This window comes from Xenopus laevis, chromosome 9_10L, assembly GCF_017654675.1.
Source record: "Xenopus laevis strain J_2021 chromosome 9_10L, Xenopus_laevis_v10.1, whole genome shotgun sequence".
Taxonomy (NCBI): domain Eukaryota; kingdom Metazoa; phylum Chordata; class Amphibia; order Anura; family Pipidae; genus Xenopus; species Xenopus laevis.
In genome coordinates, this window is record NC_054387.1 from 29,722,416 (window position 1) to 29,738,804 (window position 16,389).

The following is a 16,389-nucleotide window of genomic DNA, read 5'->3' on the forward strand; positions in this document are numbered from 1 at the left end:
TACCCAGATAATTATGTTTTATTCTGAGTTATAGACTTTTTCTACAGACTGAAATTCTGACTAATGTGCCATTTATTGGGTTCTGCTGGGGGGGGGGGACAAACTGCATATTAACAGCTGTAATACGGAAAAACAGGAATCCAGCTGTGAGAAAGGAACACGCAAACAGCAACAAGTTTAATTCGAAAGAGAAACTAAATGAAACAGAGACATTTAAATATCAATGCTTCCGGGTGGTAAAGGCCTGTTTTGTTCAGTTATGTGCACAGGTTGATGAATAAAATTCAAGGGTGTTCTGTAAAGTCAGTCCAGTAACAGAAGGGTTAAATATCCCAAAGCATAGCAGCGAGAAAGGGGGTAGAGGGAAATGTAGAATAAGAATATGGAAAACTGGGAAAGGAGGTGGTGTGTGACACCATCTGCTAATCCTATGGGGAGCAGTAGACTTTAAAGAAGAGGCCACTTTTGCCCTGTAATCTATAACTTGTCCTTCATTGGCCCTGCCTGGTTCTCTGCAGCCAACATTAAATACAGACTTATGTCACTACTTGTCTAATGCCACCAAAAAGTATGAAAACATTCAACAATTTGTGACCAAGCAGAAGCAAACCCCACAGTTCCTGATAAACACATAAATACACAACTGAGTTGGCCACTGGGATAGTGTCCTAAGCAGGTGGAACACACGTCTCTATATGTGATAGCCCCACATGGTTCTATTTAAAGAGACAGGATTGCAGATAACTGATGCGGTCACATGTTAGTGCTGAGTCTGGATTGGCTGTTTGCTGGTGTCAGTTCGCCTTGGCTTCCTTCTCTTGGTGGAGACTGTAAATGGAAACAGAATGATCAGATACAGTAAATGGGATAGCAGTGGCAAAAGTAATGCAGAACATGAATTAAGAAGCAATCACACTATTTGTGTACAGTACTGAAAAGGTTAAAAAAAAATAGCAGGAATTGAGCTCAGATGGGAATATCAAGAAGCCTGCATAGATCAAAAGGCAGAACTACAGATAAAGAAAGAAATCCTGAAATAGTAATACGTTTGCAGAAATGATCAAAACTGAAGCTTTTGTTGTTCACACGGAAACACACAAACAGGGGCAAACAAATGCATTTCACGAACAAGGTGCCACTTACAGATTTAGGAGGTCTGAAAGAAAGAAAAATTCACTTAGGGGTAATTTATCAACACTGGAAAATGATGCACTTTGGAAATAACCCAGAGAAACTGAGCAAATCTGCTTTTTTGCAGCCAGCTGGACGTATAACAATGAAAACATAAATTAGATTAGTAGCCATGTGTGACTGCTTGGATGCAAATTTGCCCTTCTGACTCTTTCCAGCTTTCAAATGGGTCACTCACCCCAACTAAAAAACAAACGCTCTGTAAAGCTACAAATGTAATGTTGTGCTACTTTTTATTACTCATCTTTCTATTCTGACCGTCATTCAAATTCCAGCCTCTCATTCAAATGAATGCATGGTTTGCAGGGGAATTTGGACACTAGCAACCAGATCGCTGAAATGGCAAACTGGAGAGCTGCTGAATAAAAAGCTAAATAACTCAAAAACAAAAAAAAATAAAAACTAATTGCGTATGATGTAGAGAGTGATATTCTGAGACCATTTGCAAAGTTAATTTGAAGGTGAACAAACCCTTCATGCAGCATAATAAAAAAAAACTATTTCCAAGTGCTGCTGCTGCCTTAGGAGTGATCATTGCTGCAAACTGCTGAGGGGAGTGCACAAACAACTACTCTCCCCCCCATCTTTCTTTAGCTATCAAGCTCAAATGTAAATCTGGTCCGTTCCTGACCAGAATATGGTCCCCCAAATATTTGCTTTATGAACAGGAACTTGGGTACTTTCATGTACCCTTCCTGATGACAGTTTGCCACCATTCCTTATGTCTTAGAAATCCTAAGCCCATGTATAACCATATTCTCTCACTTTTACGTGGATCTGGTTGCGCAGCACAGCAGCTCTCAGGATCATGGCTTTGGCTCGTCTCTGGAATTCTCTGCCCATCTGTAAGGATTTCTCAAAAGTTGTGCTACGCTGATCAACATCTCGTGCATACAAGATCTGCCAATAAAGTTTTTTTTTTTTAGTAAAGACGCATAACCAATTCGTGCTGTCCACAAAAAAGGTGTCTACGCTCTTACCTTACTGTGTGAGTCAATGCGTGCATTAATTAATCCCTCGAGAATTAACTGAGTGAGTTCATCTTCCAGAGCAGACACAGTTGTATTAAAGGCAGTTGCCATTTTGTACATATCAGCAGATACATAGGGACTGAAATACTGAGGAAAAAAGAAGATGAAACAAACAGGAAGTTCTCATAAGTTTTGCAGTTCAGGTTCTATTTGATGGTTCAACCTTTGGTCAGAGACCCCTTAGTACAAGAAATGAGATATAGTTTCAAAAATATCTAGCGCAGCCAATAAAGTCACCTCAGGTGTACAGAAGAAAGCACCTGATCAGTCTCCCCAATTCTCCCCTTAACTAGCCTTTGTGAACAGCCCCCATACCACTGATCCAAGCCCCAACCTAGGAGTTTTATAACCTAAAAGGGTAAAGTCAGCAGGAAGGACTCACCAATTTAAAAAAAATCAGGGAACACAAAAAAAAAAAAAAAGATACCACAAATACCTGAATAAGAGCTCGGTTCCGGATCTGCGTATAGAGGGTCCGGACATGAGGGGCGAGATACATATCGAGGAGAAGATTATCCTGCAGTGACATACAAATACAATACAAAATCAGACAGGAAGTCAATTGGCATATGGAGCCAATGGGGGTAGAGTCATAATATACTACAAAATAACAGTATGTAATCAAGATAGATCATATGCGGTGGCAAAAACCATCTAGAGATTAGCTCATGCAGTCTGAGACATATAACAAAGTGCACTGTGAGACATCTATGTGCAGTGTGTTGCTATCTTATTTTCTAAGGCACCCATTGCTTGTCTCGCTGTTGCTGAACAACAAATACAACATCCCAACAAACAGTCAATATGTGCCTTGGGAGTACTGTGAGTTTAGTAAGTAATAGATGGAGAGCCACATGTTGAAGATCACTGTTCTAAAAAGCATATGAACTAAATTCCAAGATAATGGCCTCTCACTCACATGCAGGAATAGCTTAAAATTTACCTTAATTTCATCCAGCATCTTCAGGCAAGATGCATATTTTGACTCGTAAAACTTAAAGATGATGTCACGGACTTGTGGTTCCAGCTCCAGAAACAACTTGAATGAACTACAGGAAGGAAATAAATACAAATATGTTAATTAAAGAAAAAGCAATGTAAGAAAATAAAATTGCACTGCTACTTTTAGGTACATTACTACTCAGACCTGCTGGATATAACATTTCTCTGAAGTTCCTGGCGATCAAAGGTGGCAAGAGCACATAGACCACCGTACACAGCCACATTACTGGGGGAAAGGAGCTGTGGATAAATAGAGTGTTTAATTATTTGTCAGATATCATAAGAATAACAGAGAAAGAGCAAACAAAAGGAAGCAAAAAAGGTAAAATTGTTTCACCTCGGGAAAATCACAGTGATCAAATGATGCCAGTAAGAAGCACTTTGCAGCCTGTTTATACTTCCGAGCAGCTAACTCTGCCAAACCTACAATAAAAGGCAACCATTGAATCATTAGCTCATTCCAGCATCCCAATTGCCAATCACGTGCTTAATATGATCTTCACCCTTGTTATAATTCCATTCAAAACACAGAAGTAAACCATGACAGTCTTTTAAATCCATCAAGAGGAGAGAAGATCAGGTCTATAGATATCTGTTCCAGTTTAAGATGGATTCACACTATGTCATCTACACCATGATCAGGAATCTCCAAGGCTAGGATCATTCTTGTCCAATATATTCTTTGCATCCCATGGGCTTGTCTAACAATCCCTTCTACTGACACAGAATCTCCTCCTTGCTTCCTGCCCGCATATTCTTTAATATGAAAAAGTGTCCCTGGCAGCAATGCTTTAGAAGGTGAAAAATTAAACCACTTCAATATTAGAAAAACAGTCACACATAGAAAATCGTAAGTAATTGTAAAAAGTCGTTATTTCTGTGAACTACCTGAAACCAACTGAACTGGAAAAAAAGAGTTGAAAGGGGTGCAATGTAATGTAATCTAAACCTGTAATGTAATCTAAATGTAATCTAAACCTGAACAATTAATTAATGTTAACTTGCTTGGGGTGCTTCTCTGAGCACTCTTGCAATGAACATTCATTTGATATTTGCAGTTTAGACTTCTAATACCAGGCTTTTTGGCTCAATTGAGAAATAGGAACCCAAGGGTTAATTGAAACGTTGAAGTGCATAAAAAATGCATAGACAGCTAGGGTTGCTGATACACTTGACATTACAAAGAGAGCTGTTAAGATGAAGCCTGCCCAGCATATAAAACTGCTAATATCTCAAGAAGAATTAAAAATATAAAATGAATGCATATTTCAAAAGTGTTAAGAGAAATTTACATTATTTTTTTTTTTTAGATCCACTTTAAAGGAGAAGCAAACCCTAAAGTTAAAAAAAAACCCTACCCTACACAGACCCCCCCTCCTCCTACCCCCCAGGTTAGCTGCTACCCTGGTAGCCCCTAAGTCTTTACTTACCATTCAGTCCAGCAGAGTTCATGGGTTCCATCTTCAGCCTTTTCGGTAATCTTCAGATCTTCTACAAGCGCTTTGGCAATTTTCGTGAGTTTCAGCGCATGCGCAGTTCTTGCGAAATAGAAAATTGCTCCAACTGCGCATGTGCAGATACAGCACTTACTTCCCGAAGTTCCCGTGAACTTCGCTGGACAGAATCTGCACCAAGGGGTAAGTAAAGACTAAGGGGCATTTGCCCGGGTAGCAGCTAGGCTGGGGAAGGGGGGGGCGAGGGTCTATGTAGGGTTTTTTTTAACTTTAGGGTTTGCTTCTCATTTAAGGTAAAACTTAAAAGATTGCTGTCTCATTGCAAGAAACAGACTGGCAAAATCTGATGTGTATGTGTAAATGTGTGCCAAATACAGCTGGCTGTGTTTTTCCACCCAGATGAAAAATCGCCCTTAAAACAATCTGTTCCTAGTTAGATGTCCTGAAAAAATACCCCCCAGGACTGTGCACCATGGGGCATGAAACCAAACTTAAGGAGGCCATAGACGCACAGATAATATTGTACGAAAAAAATTTTCGTACGATATTCTGTGTGTGTGTATGGTGGGAAAAGAGCCGACCGATATCGGCAGAAGACTTGGATATCGGTCGGCTCATCGATAGGGCTGGAAGGAAAATTTTGATCGGACGTCTTTGAAGGCAATTAAAAATCGGCCATTGTTAGTGCTAAATCGTCAGATACAGGTAGAATTCTATTGTTTCTACCTGTAAATCTGATGATTCAGCTCTACACGTGTGTAATGAAACAAACCAAGAAAGATTGTAAATGTTCCGTGTACCTCAAAGAAAGACACTAACCTGCAGCACACTTTAGCTTAGTCAGTACAGCTTGGGTCTGGCTGTCTCGCTCGCCTCTTTGCTATGGAAACAAAGTAAATGATTTATCCTTGGAAAAGATAACCTGATCAATTAATTCAGATAAACAGTGGGCCCAGCCCAAGTGCATGTTTTTAGTGGACACTGCAGATAGGTGGGAAACTGCATTTGGAAGAGACTCTGACCGAGGGACATGAAGTGGAACTTACCTCTGCAATTTCAGGTGTAGATTCTGCTTTACTGACATAGCTGAGAACGTGAGACCAGTTCTGGAGATACACACTGACCTAAAGCAAAGTTGGAATCAGTAAAAGTGAATAGCAAATGCTGAGATTAAAGCAAGGAACAGAATGATTTGTCCCTAACTCACACAGATTTAAGATATGGAAGCTGAGGAGGTCAAAGACATACCTTGATAACATTCAAGCACATATTAATGACATGCTTGGCACTTGTGCAGTAATCGCGAGCCCTGGAGTAGCACTTTAAAGCATTGCTTAGGTCACCACAGTCCAAATAATGATCTCCCAAATCATCATGACCCCTCCTGCAAAAAAAAATATATCCGTTACATTTAGTATCTGAAATGGTATGCTGTGCTACTCAAGCTTTCATGGCTCCTGCCTTTCACTGTGTGTTGCCTTAATCACCAAATCCCTTTGAGGTAGATCTGACTCTTGCCACATACCGTATACTTTCCTTGATCGAATTCCCTTTATAATTCTTAAGATCGGTGTCCAGTTTCTCCAGTTTCAGAAGTGCTTTTTTACGTGTTGCCTCCACCCAGCTGGTGTCCAAAGCAGGTGGCTCCATCGAACCTTCAGGCACTGCATCTGGGGCATTCTGAACCTCCCTGTAAATTTTAAAAAGAGCACAGAAGTTGAGACAAAAGAGTAACTTTAAGAAATATATGTCAAGCAACTGTAAATCCCCAAACTGGTAACCAAATTAGATCTATAAAAAAATTACCTAGAGGCTTCTGCAAGCTTTCGATGGATATCTTCATACACATCCACATTAAATGTTCTCTGCACGAAGGACAGAGCCATTTTCAAGGCCTCAACCCTCAGCTGAGGGCAGCGATCAGCAATAAACTGTAACCTCTCAATACGCATGAGGCCACTGTAGCTGGAAGCATACTGCTCAAGATCCTGAAAGGAGGAACCATGAGAACAATTAAATTAATTGGCACAATTGAAATCTGACTAAATATAAAATTCATCCATAATACAAATTTTATTATATTCAACCTTGGTGTATATACTTCCTAGCAAATTATTCTCCTCAGTTATCAGTCATTTTAGACTTAAAAATTATTGTTGTTGTGTCCAGATGACAGGAAGTCTGGTACTATATATATATATATATATATATATATATATATATATATATATATATATATATATATATATATATATATATATATATAGAACGAAAGCCAATATTCTTGATTTCTTAGGGAAGGGTTAATGTGTACTCTTCCCATAAGATTATGGAATAGAACAACAAGAAGTGGGATACAGAATAGCAGAGAGGAGAAAATGATGGGGAAATGGGTGTATATAGGAAGACAATGGCAGGTGTAGAGCAAAAAAAAGGATGACAGAATTGAGCCACTGGTGCTCAAAGGGCCACTGAATGTGCTCACTGGGTAGGACCAAGTGCCCATACTACAGTGAAGGTCTCAGAAACTAAAATTCCACATTGTCCAGTCCCATGCTGGTAATTAACCAGGATAAGCATGAAATAATTCACCAGCAGGGGGGCAGGACTGTGGAATTTTAGTTTCTGAGCCCTTCAGTGTGGTAAGGCTGCTTTAAAAGGAGTCATAGTGAATGCACATGTAATTCTAAGCATTGAATCCAAATACATCTGGGTGACAGGTCCACTTTAAGCAACATTTTCTAATGGTTTGAACGTTATTTAAAAATGTAACAGCTATGAAAAGCAATAAGTCTGACTACAGTCTCTGTGATGCTGACAATGTTACTTTAAGACCTTGAGGAGAACGGGCTCCTGTCACGTTGTTTACCTTTAACTTTTAATATTATGTAGCCAGAGACAATTTGTAATTGGTCTTCATTTTTTTTATTTATGTGGCTTATGAAACAAAAATGTATACTCCAGGCATGGAATCTGCATTTTCCAGTCAAAACCTGCTTTTTATAGTCAAGCTTGCTATGGGGCAACAGTGGGCATTTTGTGTGACATTTAATATAGCTGCTGTAATGACAGTCGGGCAAAAAAAGCTTTTTAAATCAGAATTTTTTTTACATGTATATACTTTTAAAATTGTTAAAAAATAAAACAAAGCACTGAAATAAAAAAAGTTAATATATTTTTTTATATGAAATTTGTTTGGGGTCATGCTACAGAATTAATTTTGGGAAGCCTCCCTGATCGTAATAAAGGCAGAATCTTATCTATTATGCACTTGTCATTAGTGAGTGTGCTTTCAATTCACCAAATCCACTTCACTTGTGGAAATGCATCTCCAAATATGCACAAAACCGCACCGTGCTTCATTGTTGCATGCACACATTCATTCTTATGCTGTTCTTCACTCCTTCGGCAGACACAATGCCTTCTGTTGGAACCAAATATCTGAAATTTTGACTCATCAGTCCATATCACTTGCTGCAATGTGTATGCACACCAGTGTTTTTTGCAGAGCTGATCGGGCTTTGTTTCCACCTCAGATGAATGGCCAAGTAACATAGTAAGTAAGGTTGAAAAAAAGACACACGTCCATCAAGTTCAACCTTTTAGTTTTTTTTTGTTAATCTGCCTAACTGCTAGTAATGGCCAAGCACTGTGTTTCCAGTCCTCATATGTCAGTTTGTGCTTGCAGAATGCCCAGGTTGTGCCTTGTTACTATGCTTAGGTTAGCCATAGTGTAAAATCATTTTGCAAAAGGAAAAGCATATTCTAATGCAGACGGCATATATCGCCCATGTAAATTTTGTCAGTTGAGACATGCCTAGACTGTAATGTAAGTCTGTATAATATAAAAAATGTCTTTAGAATGTTCCAATGATGATCTATTCAGGTGATTCTTATGATTATGCACGGTGACGTTAGGCTAATGTACATTTTCTCACCCAGAGAATTCCACGTTGTTTCTTACAGAGGCAATTTGTTACCCAATAATGCATGAAGAACGACCCTTCTTATGACTTCATGCTTCAGCAACCATTTTGTGTATCTGTGTGACCTACCAAATTGTGATTGAACTGCTCTTGCTCCATGATGTATGCATTTCACAATCACAGTTGATGGAAGAGTTGTAGCGGGGCAGAGGTGTGACTAACCTGTTGGAAGGCGGTCTATAATGGTACCACAGTGAAACTTACAGAGCTCTTCACTACAACCTATGCTACTACCAGTGTTTGTTGCAGCAGAATACATGGCTATATTACAAATCAGTGTCAGCAATGGGCTTGTCTTAAAAAGACTAAAAAGATTTCACTCCTGTCCCTCCACCCACTGCAAACCCCCGAAATCTGCCTACTGGGTGTAGTTGACGATATGGTGCCACTCAGTAGTACCAGAATATTACTAAGATCCCTACTTTTTTATGCCAAGAAACTAATGATCATTCACTGGATGGCCCCCCACCCTCCCCAGAGACCGGGCTGGATTGGGTATGTGAACAAGATGCTCCCGTTAATTAAATTGACATATGAAGCTAGGGGTCACCCCAACAAATTTGAGAGAATATGGGGTGTCTGGTTAGAAGCACATTTATTGTCATTACCATGATGATTCTGTATGTTTTGAGAAATGCAATGTCGTATGTTTTGCTCATACTTATGTTGTTTTCGCTGCTGGTGTACCTTTTCCCCCCCCCTTCCCTTCCCTCTTTCTTTCTGTACCCTATCCCAGTTACACTTTAAAACAATAAAAAGAACACCTTTTAAAAAAAAAAAGATTTCACTAATTTGAAGGGGATTATGTTTTAGGACATGCAGTGTACTTCGTTTTGAAGAATGAGAACAAAATCCAAAAAAATTACCATAAATAGTAAAATGGCTTAGATACATGTGAGACATACATTAAAACATGAAATGATGATGTCCCCTTAAAGCTAATAAGCAAATACAATATCTTTCTATTTCTCTCTGCATACATACCAGAGTTGGGTTTTCCACAACATAATTGACATCGGGCATATTCTGCTGGTCATCTTGGGGGTCTGCATCTATCTGCATTGGTTCCACTGCGCTCTAAATGAACAATATACCCAATCAAAACATGTCAAAGTAATCAAATTATTGGTCAGCATAGAACATGTTTCCCTAACGCCACAAGCACAAGAGAAAGAAATCTGATAAAATGGAGGGACCAAATGGATTTTCAAGTATAAACAACACATCATCATAGGGGAAGGGGGCTATAGACAGACATGTGAATAGAAAGCTGCAGAAGAAGGAAGACACATAATGAACCTACAGGAATCCTAATCTGTACTGCCTGATTCCCCTACTCTGTCATGCCTCCAGCTATGCACATGCAAGTAAAAAAAAAAGACCTGTGTTAATACACAGTGTTTTATCTGCATGTAGATGAATGTGCAGGATGCTGGAGTTTGCCATCCCTGGTACCTCATATTGCAGTGTGCAGGTAGACAAGGAGGCATTCAGTCTGTAGTCTTCATCGGTAACCAATCTGAAGATGTCTGACCTACTGCTGTGGGGGGTGCAGAACTGATCACTCCCTGAAGAGGATGCTGAGCTGGAAGTGGAGCTATCTGTCATCCTGAACTCACTTTTTGCACCCCTGGACCCTGATACAGAATTCTCCTGATAAAGGCAAAAACATCAGTCAGTGCTATCTGCGTCTGGGCAACACTCTAAAGCCGAGTATTTAGCATGAAGAGGAAATTCAACTACAAAACGTTTTTTTTTGTGCTGCCGTGTGTGTGTGTGTGTGTGGGGGGGGATCCTCACTATGACAGAGGGATGTCGTCCATTTTTGTCACTAAAATACATGATGAGTCAGGGACTTGCACTCTAAAGATGGCCATACATGCACCAATATTTATTGTATGACAGATCTTTCATTGGACAATCTCTGTATGTATGGTGGGAGACAAGTTGACCGATATCGGTATTTTTCGGCGTCTCGACTGAAAATTTTGACTGGCCTCCTTTAAAGGTGCCAAACATTGAAACATCGTCAGATAGAGCTGAATAATTCTTTTTTGTTTTTACCTGCATGTCTGACAATTTAGCTCTTAATGTTAGTAGCGTGGACGAATAAAACACTAAGTGCCAATAAAACACTAAGCAACTAGTTACTGCCTGTTCCTGCTTCCTATTTTCCAGAGTGGACAAAAGATCTTTTGTACGACCAATGGTCATGGGAAAGATTAAAAATTGTAGTGTGTATGGCCACCTTTTATCACTAGGTTGAGGGAATACGTATGAGGGACGGGGTTTTGAAGTGATATTGACACAAATTGCTTGTTTAATATTAATATTATTGGACTTTCCCGACTAACCATGTAACATAGTAACATAGTAAGTAAGGTTGAAAAAAGACACATGTACATCGAGTTCAACCTTTTTTTTTTTTTTTTTTATTAACTACCTGCCAGTTGATCCAGAGGAAGGCAAAAAAACCCATCTGAAGCCTCTCCAATTTGCCTCAGAGGGGGAAAAATTCCTTCCTGTCAAAATAATATAGCACTAACCCTCCTGACAACTAGACCAGACCTCCTGAGTTTTTGTATGGGTATTATAACACTTTTATTATGCATCTTATGTGTATTATGAGTTAAAGGGGTGGTTCACCTTTAAGGTAACTTTTATTATGTTATAATAAATTCTAGCAAATTTTCAATTGGTTTTCATTATTTATTTTCTATAGTTTTATAGTTATTTGCCTTTTTCTTCTGACACTTTGAAGCTTTCAAATGGGCTTCGCTGACTCCCTTCTAAAAAATAAATGCTCTGTAAGGCTACAAATGTATTGTTACTTTTTATTACTGATACTTTTTTTTCAATTTTCAATTTTTTTCTCTCCTATTTATATTCCAGTCTCTTATTCAAATCAATGCATGGTTGCTACGATAATTTGGACCCTTGTTGCCAGATTGCTTAAGATGCAAATTGAAGAGCTGCCGAATAAAAAGCGAAATAACTCAAAAACCACAAATATTAAAGAATGAAAACAAATTGCAAATTGTCTCAGAATATTACTCTCTACATTATACTTAAAGTTATCTCAAAGGTGAACAACCCCTTTAAAATTGGGAGACAATAAGGAGGTCTCCCTAGCAACTAGAAAATACATGGAAAGAGAAGAAGAGAAGTACCGTATGTATTGCCCTATTAATATATTCATTAGACAAATACAAAAAGAAACGATTCAATGGGCCACTAAAATTAATGTTTAGTATTTTATGCATGAAACTAAACAAACCAATTGTGCAATTTTCATACTTTTGTAATATGGGGACTGCAAAGATTTGCTTGATACTGAACATTCCATTAATAAAAGATACTAGTGTCAAAAGTCAACCCTGTATAGTTGCATTCAATGCTGCTGTGAATCCTGTACCAAATTACGTGGCCATATTGACGCAGAGGAACCCTGAAATTACCACCTTCAAAGGTTCCCAGTACAGGCAACAATCAGTTGCACATGTCAATTTGATGGCAAACACCAGTTAGCACAAGTGCAACTGCCTCAATGATGCTGCCATTAAGGAAAAATGCTGTATATAGAATCATAGCCATTTGTGTAAATCAGCATTTCTGTCATAGTAGTTATATAACTATAGTTATAGTGAAAATAGTTCCCCATGAAATAAAATGTTTTTGCTTAAAACTGAGGACATGTAAATGCAAAATTAAAATAAATTCAGTTAAACTTTTAGTATGATGTAGACATCACGTTTTTCAGGCAATCTGAAATGTCTTCCTTTTTGTGGGTTTTGAAAAAATGTACATTTTTACTCTTAGACTTGGAATATTAACTCCTATATAGTTTGTATTACATATGGGACATTGTGTTAAAGCATATTAAGTTGAAGGCTGGAAATAGGAACACTAATATTTAAAAAAAAAAAATACACAAATAAATAATGACAAACAAGCCAAAGAAAAGAAACCTTAACCATTAACTGCCACTTCAACGTTGTGTACATTTTCAATTTATATGAGAATAACGGGTCATATGCATGCTAGCCTTTATGGACTGATTCAAAAATGTAACCCTATTCTTGCCTGTATAGCAAATGGTGCACAATTTACTTAACTTCCCCAAGCATCCCTAAGAAGACAATTTTTAAAAAATCGGTGTGATTATTCATTTAAAAAAAACTTGAATCTTCTGTTTTCTATTTACTTATAAAATCTTGAAAATTCCAGTTTCAGTACTTCTCAACTTTTGCAGCCATCACTGTAAATATAGTCAAATTTGAATGTTGTTAAATCTGCACCTTAGAATCCCACAAGCACAGGAGAGAGGATTCTGAAAATTTGACTCTACTGTGCCAGTATAAGTCTGAACAGGGACACCTGGGAAATGTATGTAAGATTTTTTTTTACTGGTTAAAAAGTATTATGGCTGCAGGAAATTTCCCATAGATTTAAAATAATGATACAATGTCCCACAGTGGCAAAACCACTCACCTCAGTTGAATTTGGAATATACTTGGACATGTTTTGCCTTAATAAATATGGTTTTCAACTGCTCAAACTTGGAAAATGCTGAATAGTCTTATTATCTGACAGTGAAGTGGGTTTATGGTGCGATATCAATTGTAGTGAATTGACGGATCCGCACACAGACTATTATCTGCAGTCAGGGACGAGGCCCCTCTTCTTTATTATACCACCAGGTCGATGGAGTACCAGCACCACCATTGCAGTGAAAGAGAAGTTGCGGGAGAGCGGTAGATATAACACATTACTGCGATATCAATTGCGATAAAGGGAAGATTTATCAAGGGTTTTTTAAACTCCCATCAACTCGAAATTCGAATAAAAAAGACCAACAGAAATTTATTAAAAAAAAAAAATAGGCTGAGTGAATAGGTTGTATTTGATCATTCGAATCGAATTTGGATAGTATTCGGACTGTATTCGATTAGAAGAATTTTCAAAAAAAACTTTTTTCAAAGTCAACCAAATGACTCAAAATAAGTTCTAGGAGGTCCCCCATAGGCTAAAACAGCAATTCTGCAGGTTTCAGATGTCGAATAGTCGAAGCTGAATTTTAAAAGAGACAGTACATGATAAATTTTGATATTCGAATTTTTTTTCCCTAAACTAAATTACTAAAATTAGCTAAAAATTCAAATTTAAAAATTCGATTTTTCTATTCAACCCTTGATAACTCTGCCCCTAAATTCCAAAAAAAAATTCAAAACCCAATGCGCAACAATGCTGATCACCGGAGACTTAACTAAAGGAGCAGTATTTCTTTAGGAGAAGGAAGAGGTTGGTGTTTAAGGAATCCACGAATGCCAGATAAAGCAAAAAATTATTTATTTAAAGGGCACCTCTCATATAAAAATTGTTTTGGAGGTGCAGGAAAACAATAGCTCTTTCAAGAGGGAGCTCTAGGTGTGGATGGCCATATTGGGAGTACAAGCAAATGCACACAGCAGCTTGCCCATTATGTGATGTAAAATTGGTCGGTGTGCATACCTCCCAACATTTTGGAAGTAAAAAGAGGGACAAAAATTTTTTTCCCGCACGTAGCGCAGCAATTTTTTTGACCACACCCCTTTATGTGGCCACACCCCCTAATTACCATGTTTGTTTTACAAAATTTGGCAGGTTATGAAAGTTTGAAAATATTTCTCCTTATCTAAACTGTGTTTTTGTGTCTCAAAATTGTTACAAAGTATCTTATTTGCACCTGTTGGCTGTTCTGGGCTCTCTGCTAAAAGCCAATTAAGTGAGAAACTTTGTTTCTTTTTCTGGCTGTTCAGTGCAGAGAAAAGAGGGACTTTCCAGTACAAATGAGGGACTGCGGGTTGAGCTGTCAAAAGAGGGACTGTCCCTCCGAAAAAGGGACAGTTGGGAGGTATGGGTGTGTACCCCAATCCTATACTAGATGCATAATAAGCGAGCTGGGGCTCATAGTGTGGCCCTATCCTCAAAGGATAATTTTCAGTGTGGTCAAAAGGAGATTTTCTTACCTGATAAATCCCTTTTGCGTAGGCCCGTACTGTCAGTGCAGGACGTCTGGGGTTAATGTTCTCTCCTCTGGAGGCAGGACAAACAATAACTCTTTCTTGAGCTCCTCCTCTTCCCGTTCTCCACTTCCTCCCATCAGTTTGTTATAAAGTCTGCGAGTGGAGAACTAATCATTCTATGGTACGAAAAACCGCGGCATCCGCAAAAACAGGGTGGGATGCTGCACTGACAGTACGGGCCTACGCAAAAGGGATTTATCAGGTAAGAAAATCTCCTTTATGCGGTCGGCCCTACCTGTCAGTGCAGGACGTCTGGGGAAGTCCCAAAGCCGTCCAAAATTAGGGAGGGAACTATATACATATAAAAGTCATTTAAACTGGTTTTGCCGCTGCTTGGAGAACCACTCGGCCGAATTGAGAATCGGCTTTGTGTTGCAAATTTAGTCTATAAAACCTGGAAAAAGTATGCAGCGAAGACCAGGTCGCAGCCTTGCAAATTGCCTCTGGTGAAACATTGTGAAAAAAGGCCCAGGAAGTACCAACCTTTCTGGTGGAATGAGCTGTAGCATGAAGTGGAGCTTGTCGGTTTGCCAAGGAGTAAGCCATACAAATAGTGGAAACAATCCATCTAGCAATAGTGCGTTTGGACGCTCTGTGACCAGCATGTTGCCCATGATGTAGAATGAAGAGAGACTCAGATTTCCGAAGTGCTGTTGTGTTGTCGACATATACCTGAAGTGCTCTGACTGGATCAACGGTCAGCAGATTGGAATCTCCATCAGACAAATCTTGGGAAAAAGCTGGAATGACAATCTCTTGGTTGATGTGAAAAGGAGAAACCACTTTAGGCAAAAAGGAAGGTACAGTCCTGAGTATTGCTCTGTCCTCATGAAAAACCAACCACGGAGGGTTGCATGAAAGTGCTGCGATATCTGAAACTCGTTTGGCTGAACATATAGCAAAAAGGAAAACTGTTTTAAAAGTTAACAACTTAATGTCCAAAGAGTCAATAGGTTCAAAAGGATGATGCTGAAGGCAAGTCAGAACCAAGTTAAGGTCCCAAGGAGGAGTAGGGTCTCGTAAAGGAGGACGCAACCTCAACATCGCTTGAAAAAACAATCTGAACTCAGGAAGGATGGCCCACTGTTGGTGAAATAGAGCCGCTAATGCTGAAAGTTGAACTTTAAGGGAAGACACACTGAGATTTTTGTCAGCACCATCTTGGAGAAATTGAAGGATTTGTGGAGAGGAACACGATTCCCACTCTAAACCTTTAGTCTTGCACCAGTGAAAGAAGGTTGACCAAACTCTGTGATAGGCTCGTACGGTAGAAGCCCTTCGTGCCGCCATCAAGGTCTCTGTAACTGACTGTGAAAATCCTTTCAGCAGCCACGCTTGGGATTCAACAGCCATGCACTGAGATGCAATTTGTGAACGTCTGGAAACCAGACTGGACCTTGACTGAGAAGGTCCGGCTTGAGTGGTAGAGTGAACGGTGCGCCCACTGACATACTCACAATGTCCGAGAACCAAGTTCTGCGTGGCCAGGCCGGAGCCACTAAAATTGTGGGAATGTTCTCCCTGCGAATCTTTGCCAGTAGCCTGGGAATCATCGGAATCGGTGGAAAGGCATAGCCTAGGCGAAAAGACCAAGGAGTAGTTAAGGCGTCTACAGCCTCCGCTAGAGGATCCTGGACCCTGGAGAAATATCTTTGGCATT

General features: G+C 39.2%; 1 protein-coding gene across 2 annotated transcripts in view; it reads right to left on the reverse strand.

The window, feature by feature from the left end:
• Positions 1–16,389, reverse strand: part of gps1.L (G protein pathway suppressor 1 L homeolog) — a 20,703-nt gene continuing 4,314 nt past the window's right edge. Inside the window, exons 2-15 of one of the 2 annotated variants that reach the window (XM_018234245.2) lie at positions 10,120–10,317; positions 9,649–9,741; positions 6,485–6,666; positions 6,204–6,368; positions 5,927–6,062; positions 5,725–5,802; positions 5,498–5,558; positions 3,562–3,647; positions 3,370–3,464; positions 3,166–3,271; positions 2,659–2,739; positions 2,172–2,309; positions 1,957–2,091; positions 1–828 (exon numbers count right to left, since the gene is read on the reverse strand). In XM_018234245.2, coding sequence (XP_018089734.1) covers positions 754–828; positions 1,957–2,091; positions 2,172–2,309; positions 2,659–2,739; positions 3,166–3,271; positions 3,370–3,464; positions 3,562–3,647; positions 5,498–5,558; positions 5,725–5,802; positions 5,927–6,062; positions 6,204–6,368; positions 6,485–6,666; positions 9,649–9,741; positions 10,120–10,317 — 1,629 coding nt within the window. In that variant the 3' untranslated portion in view covers positions 1–753. 2 annotated transcript variants of the gene reach the window in all.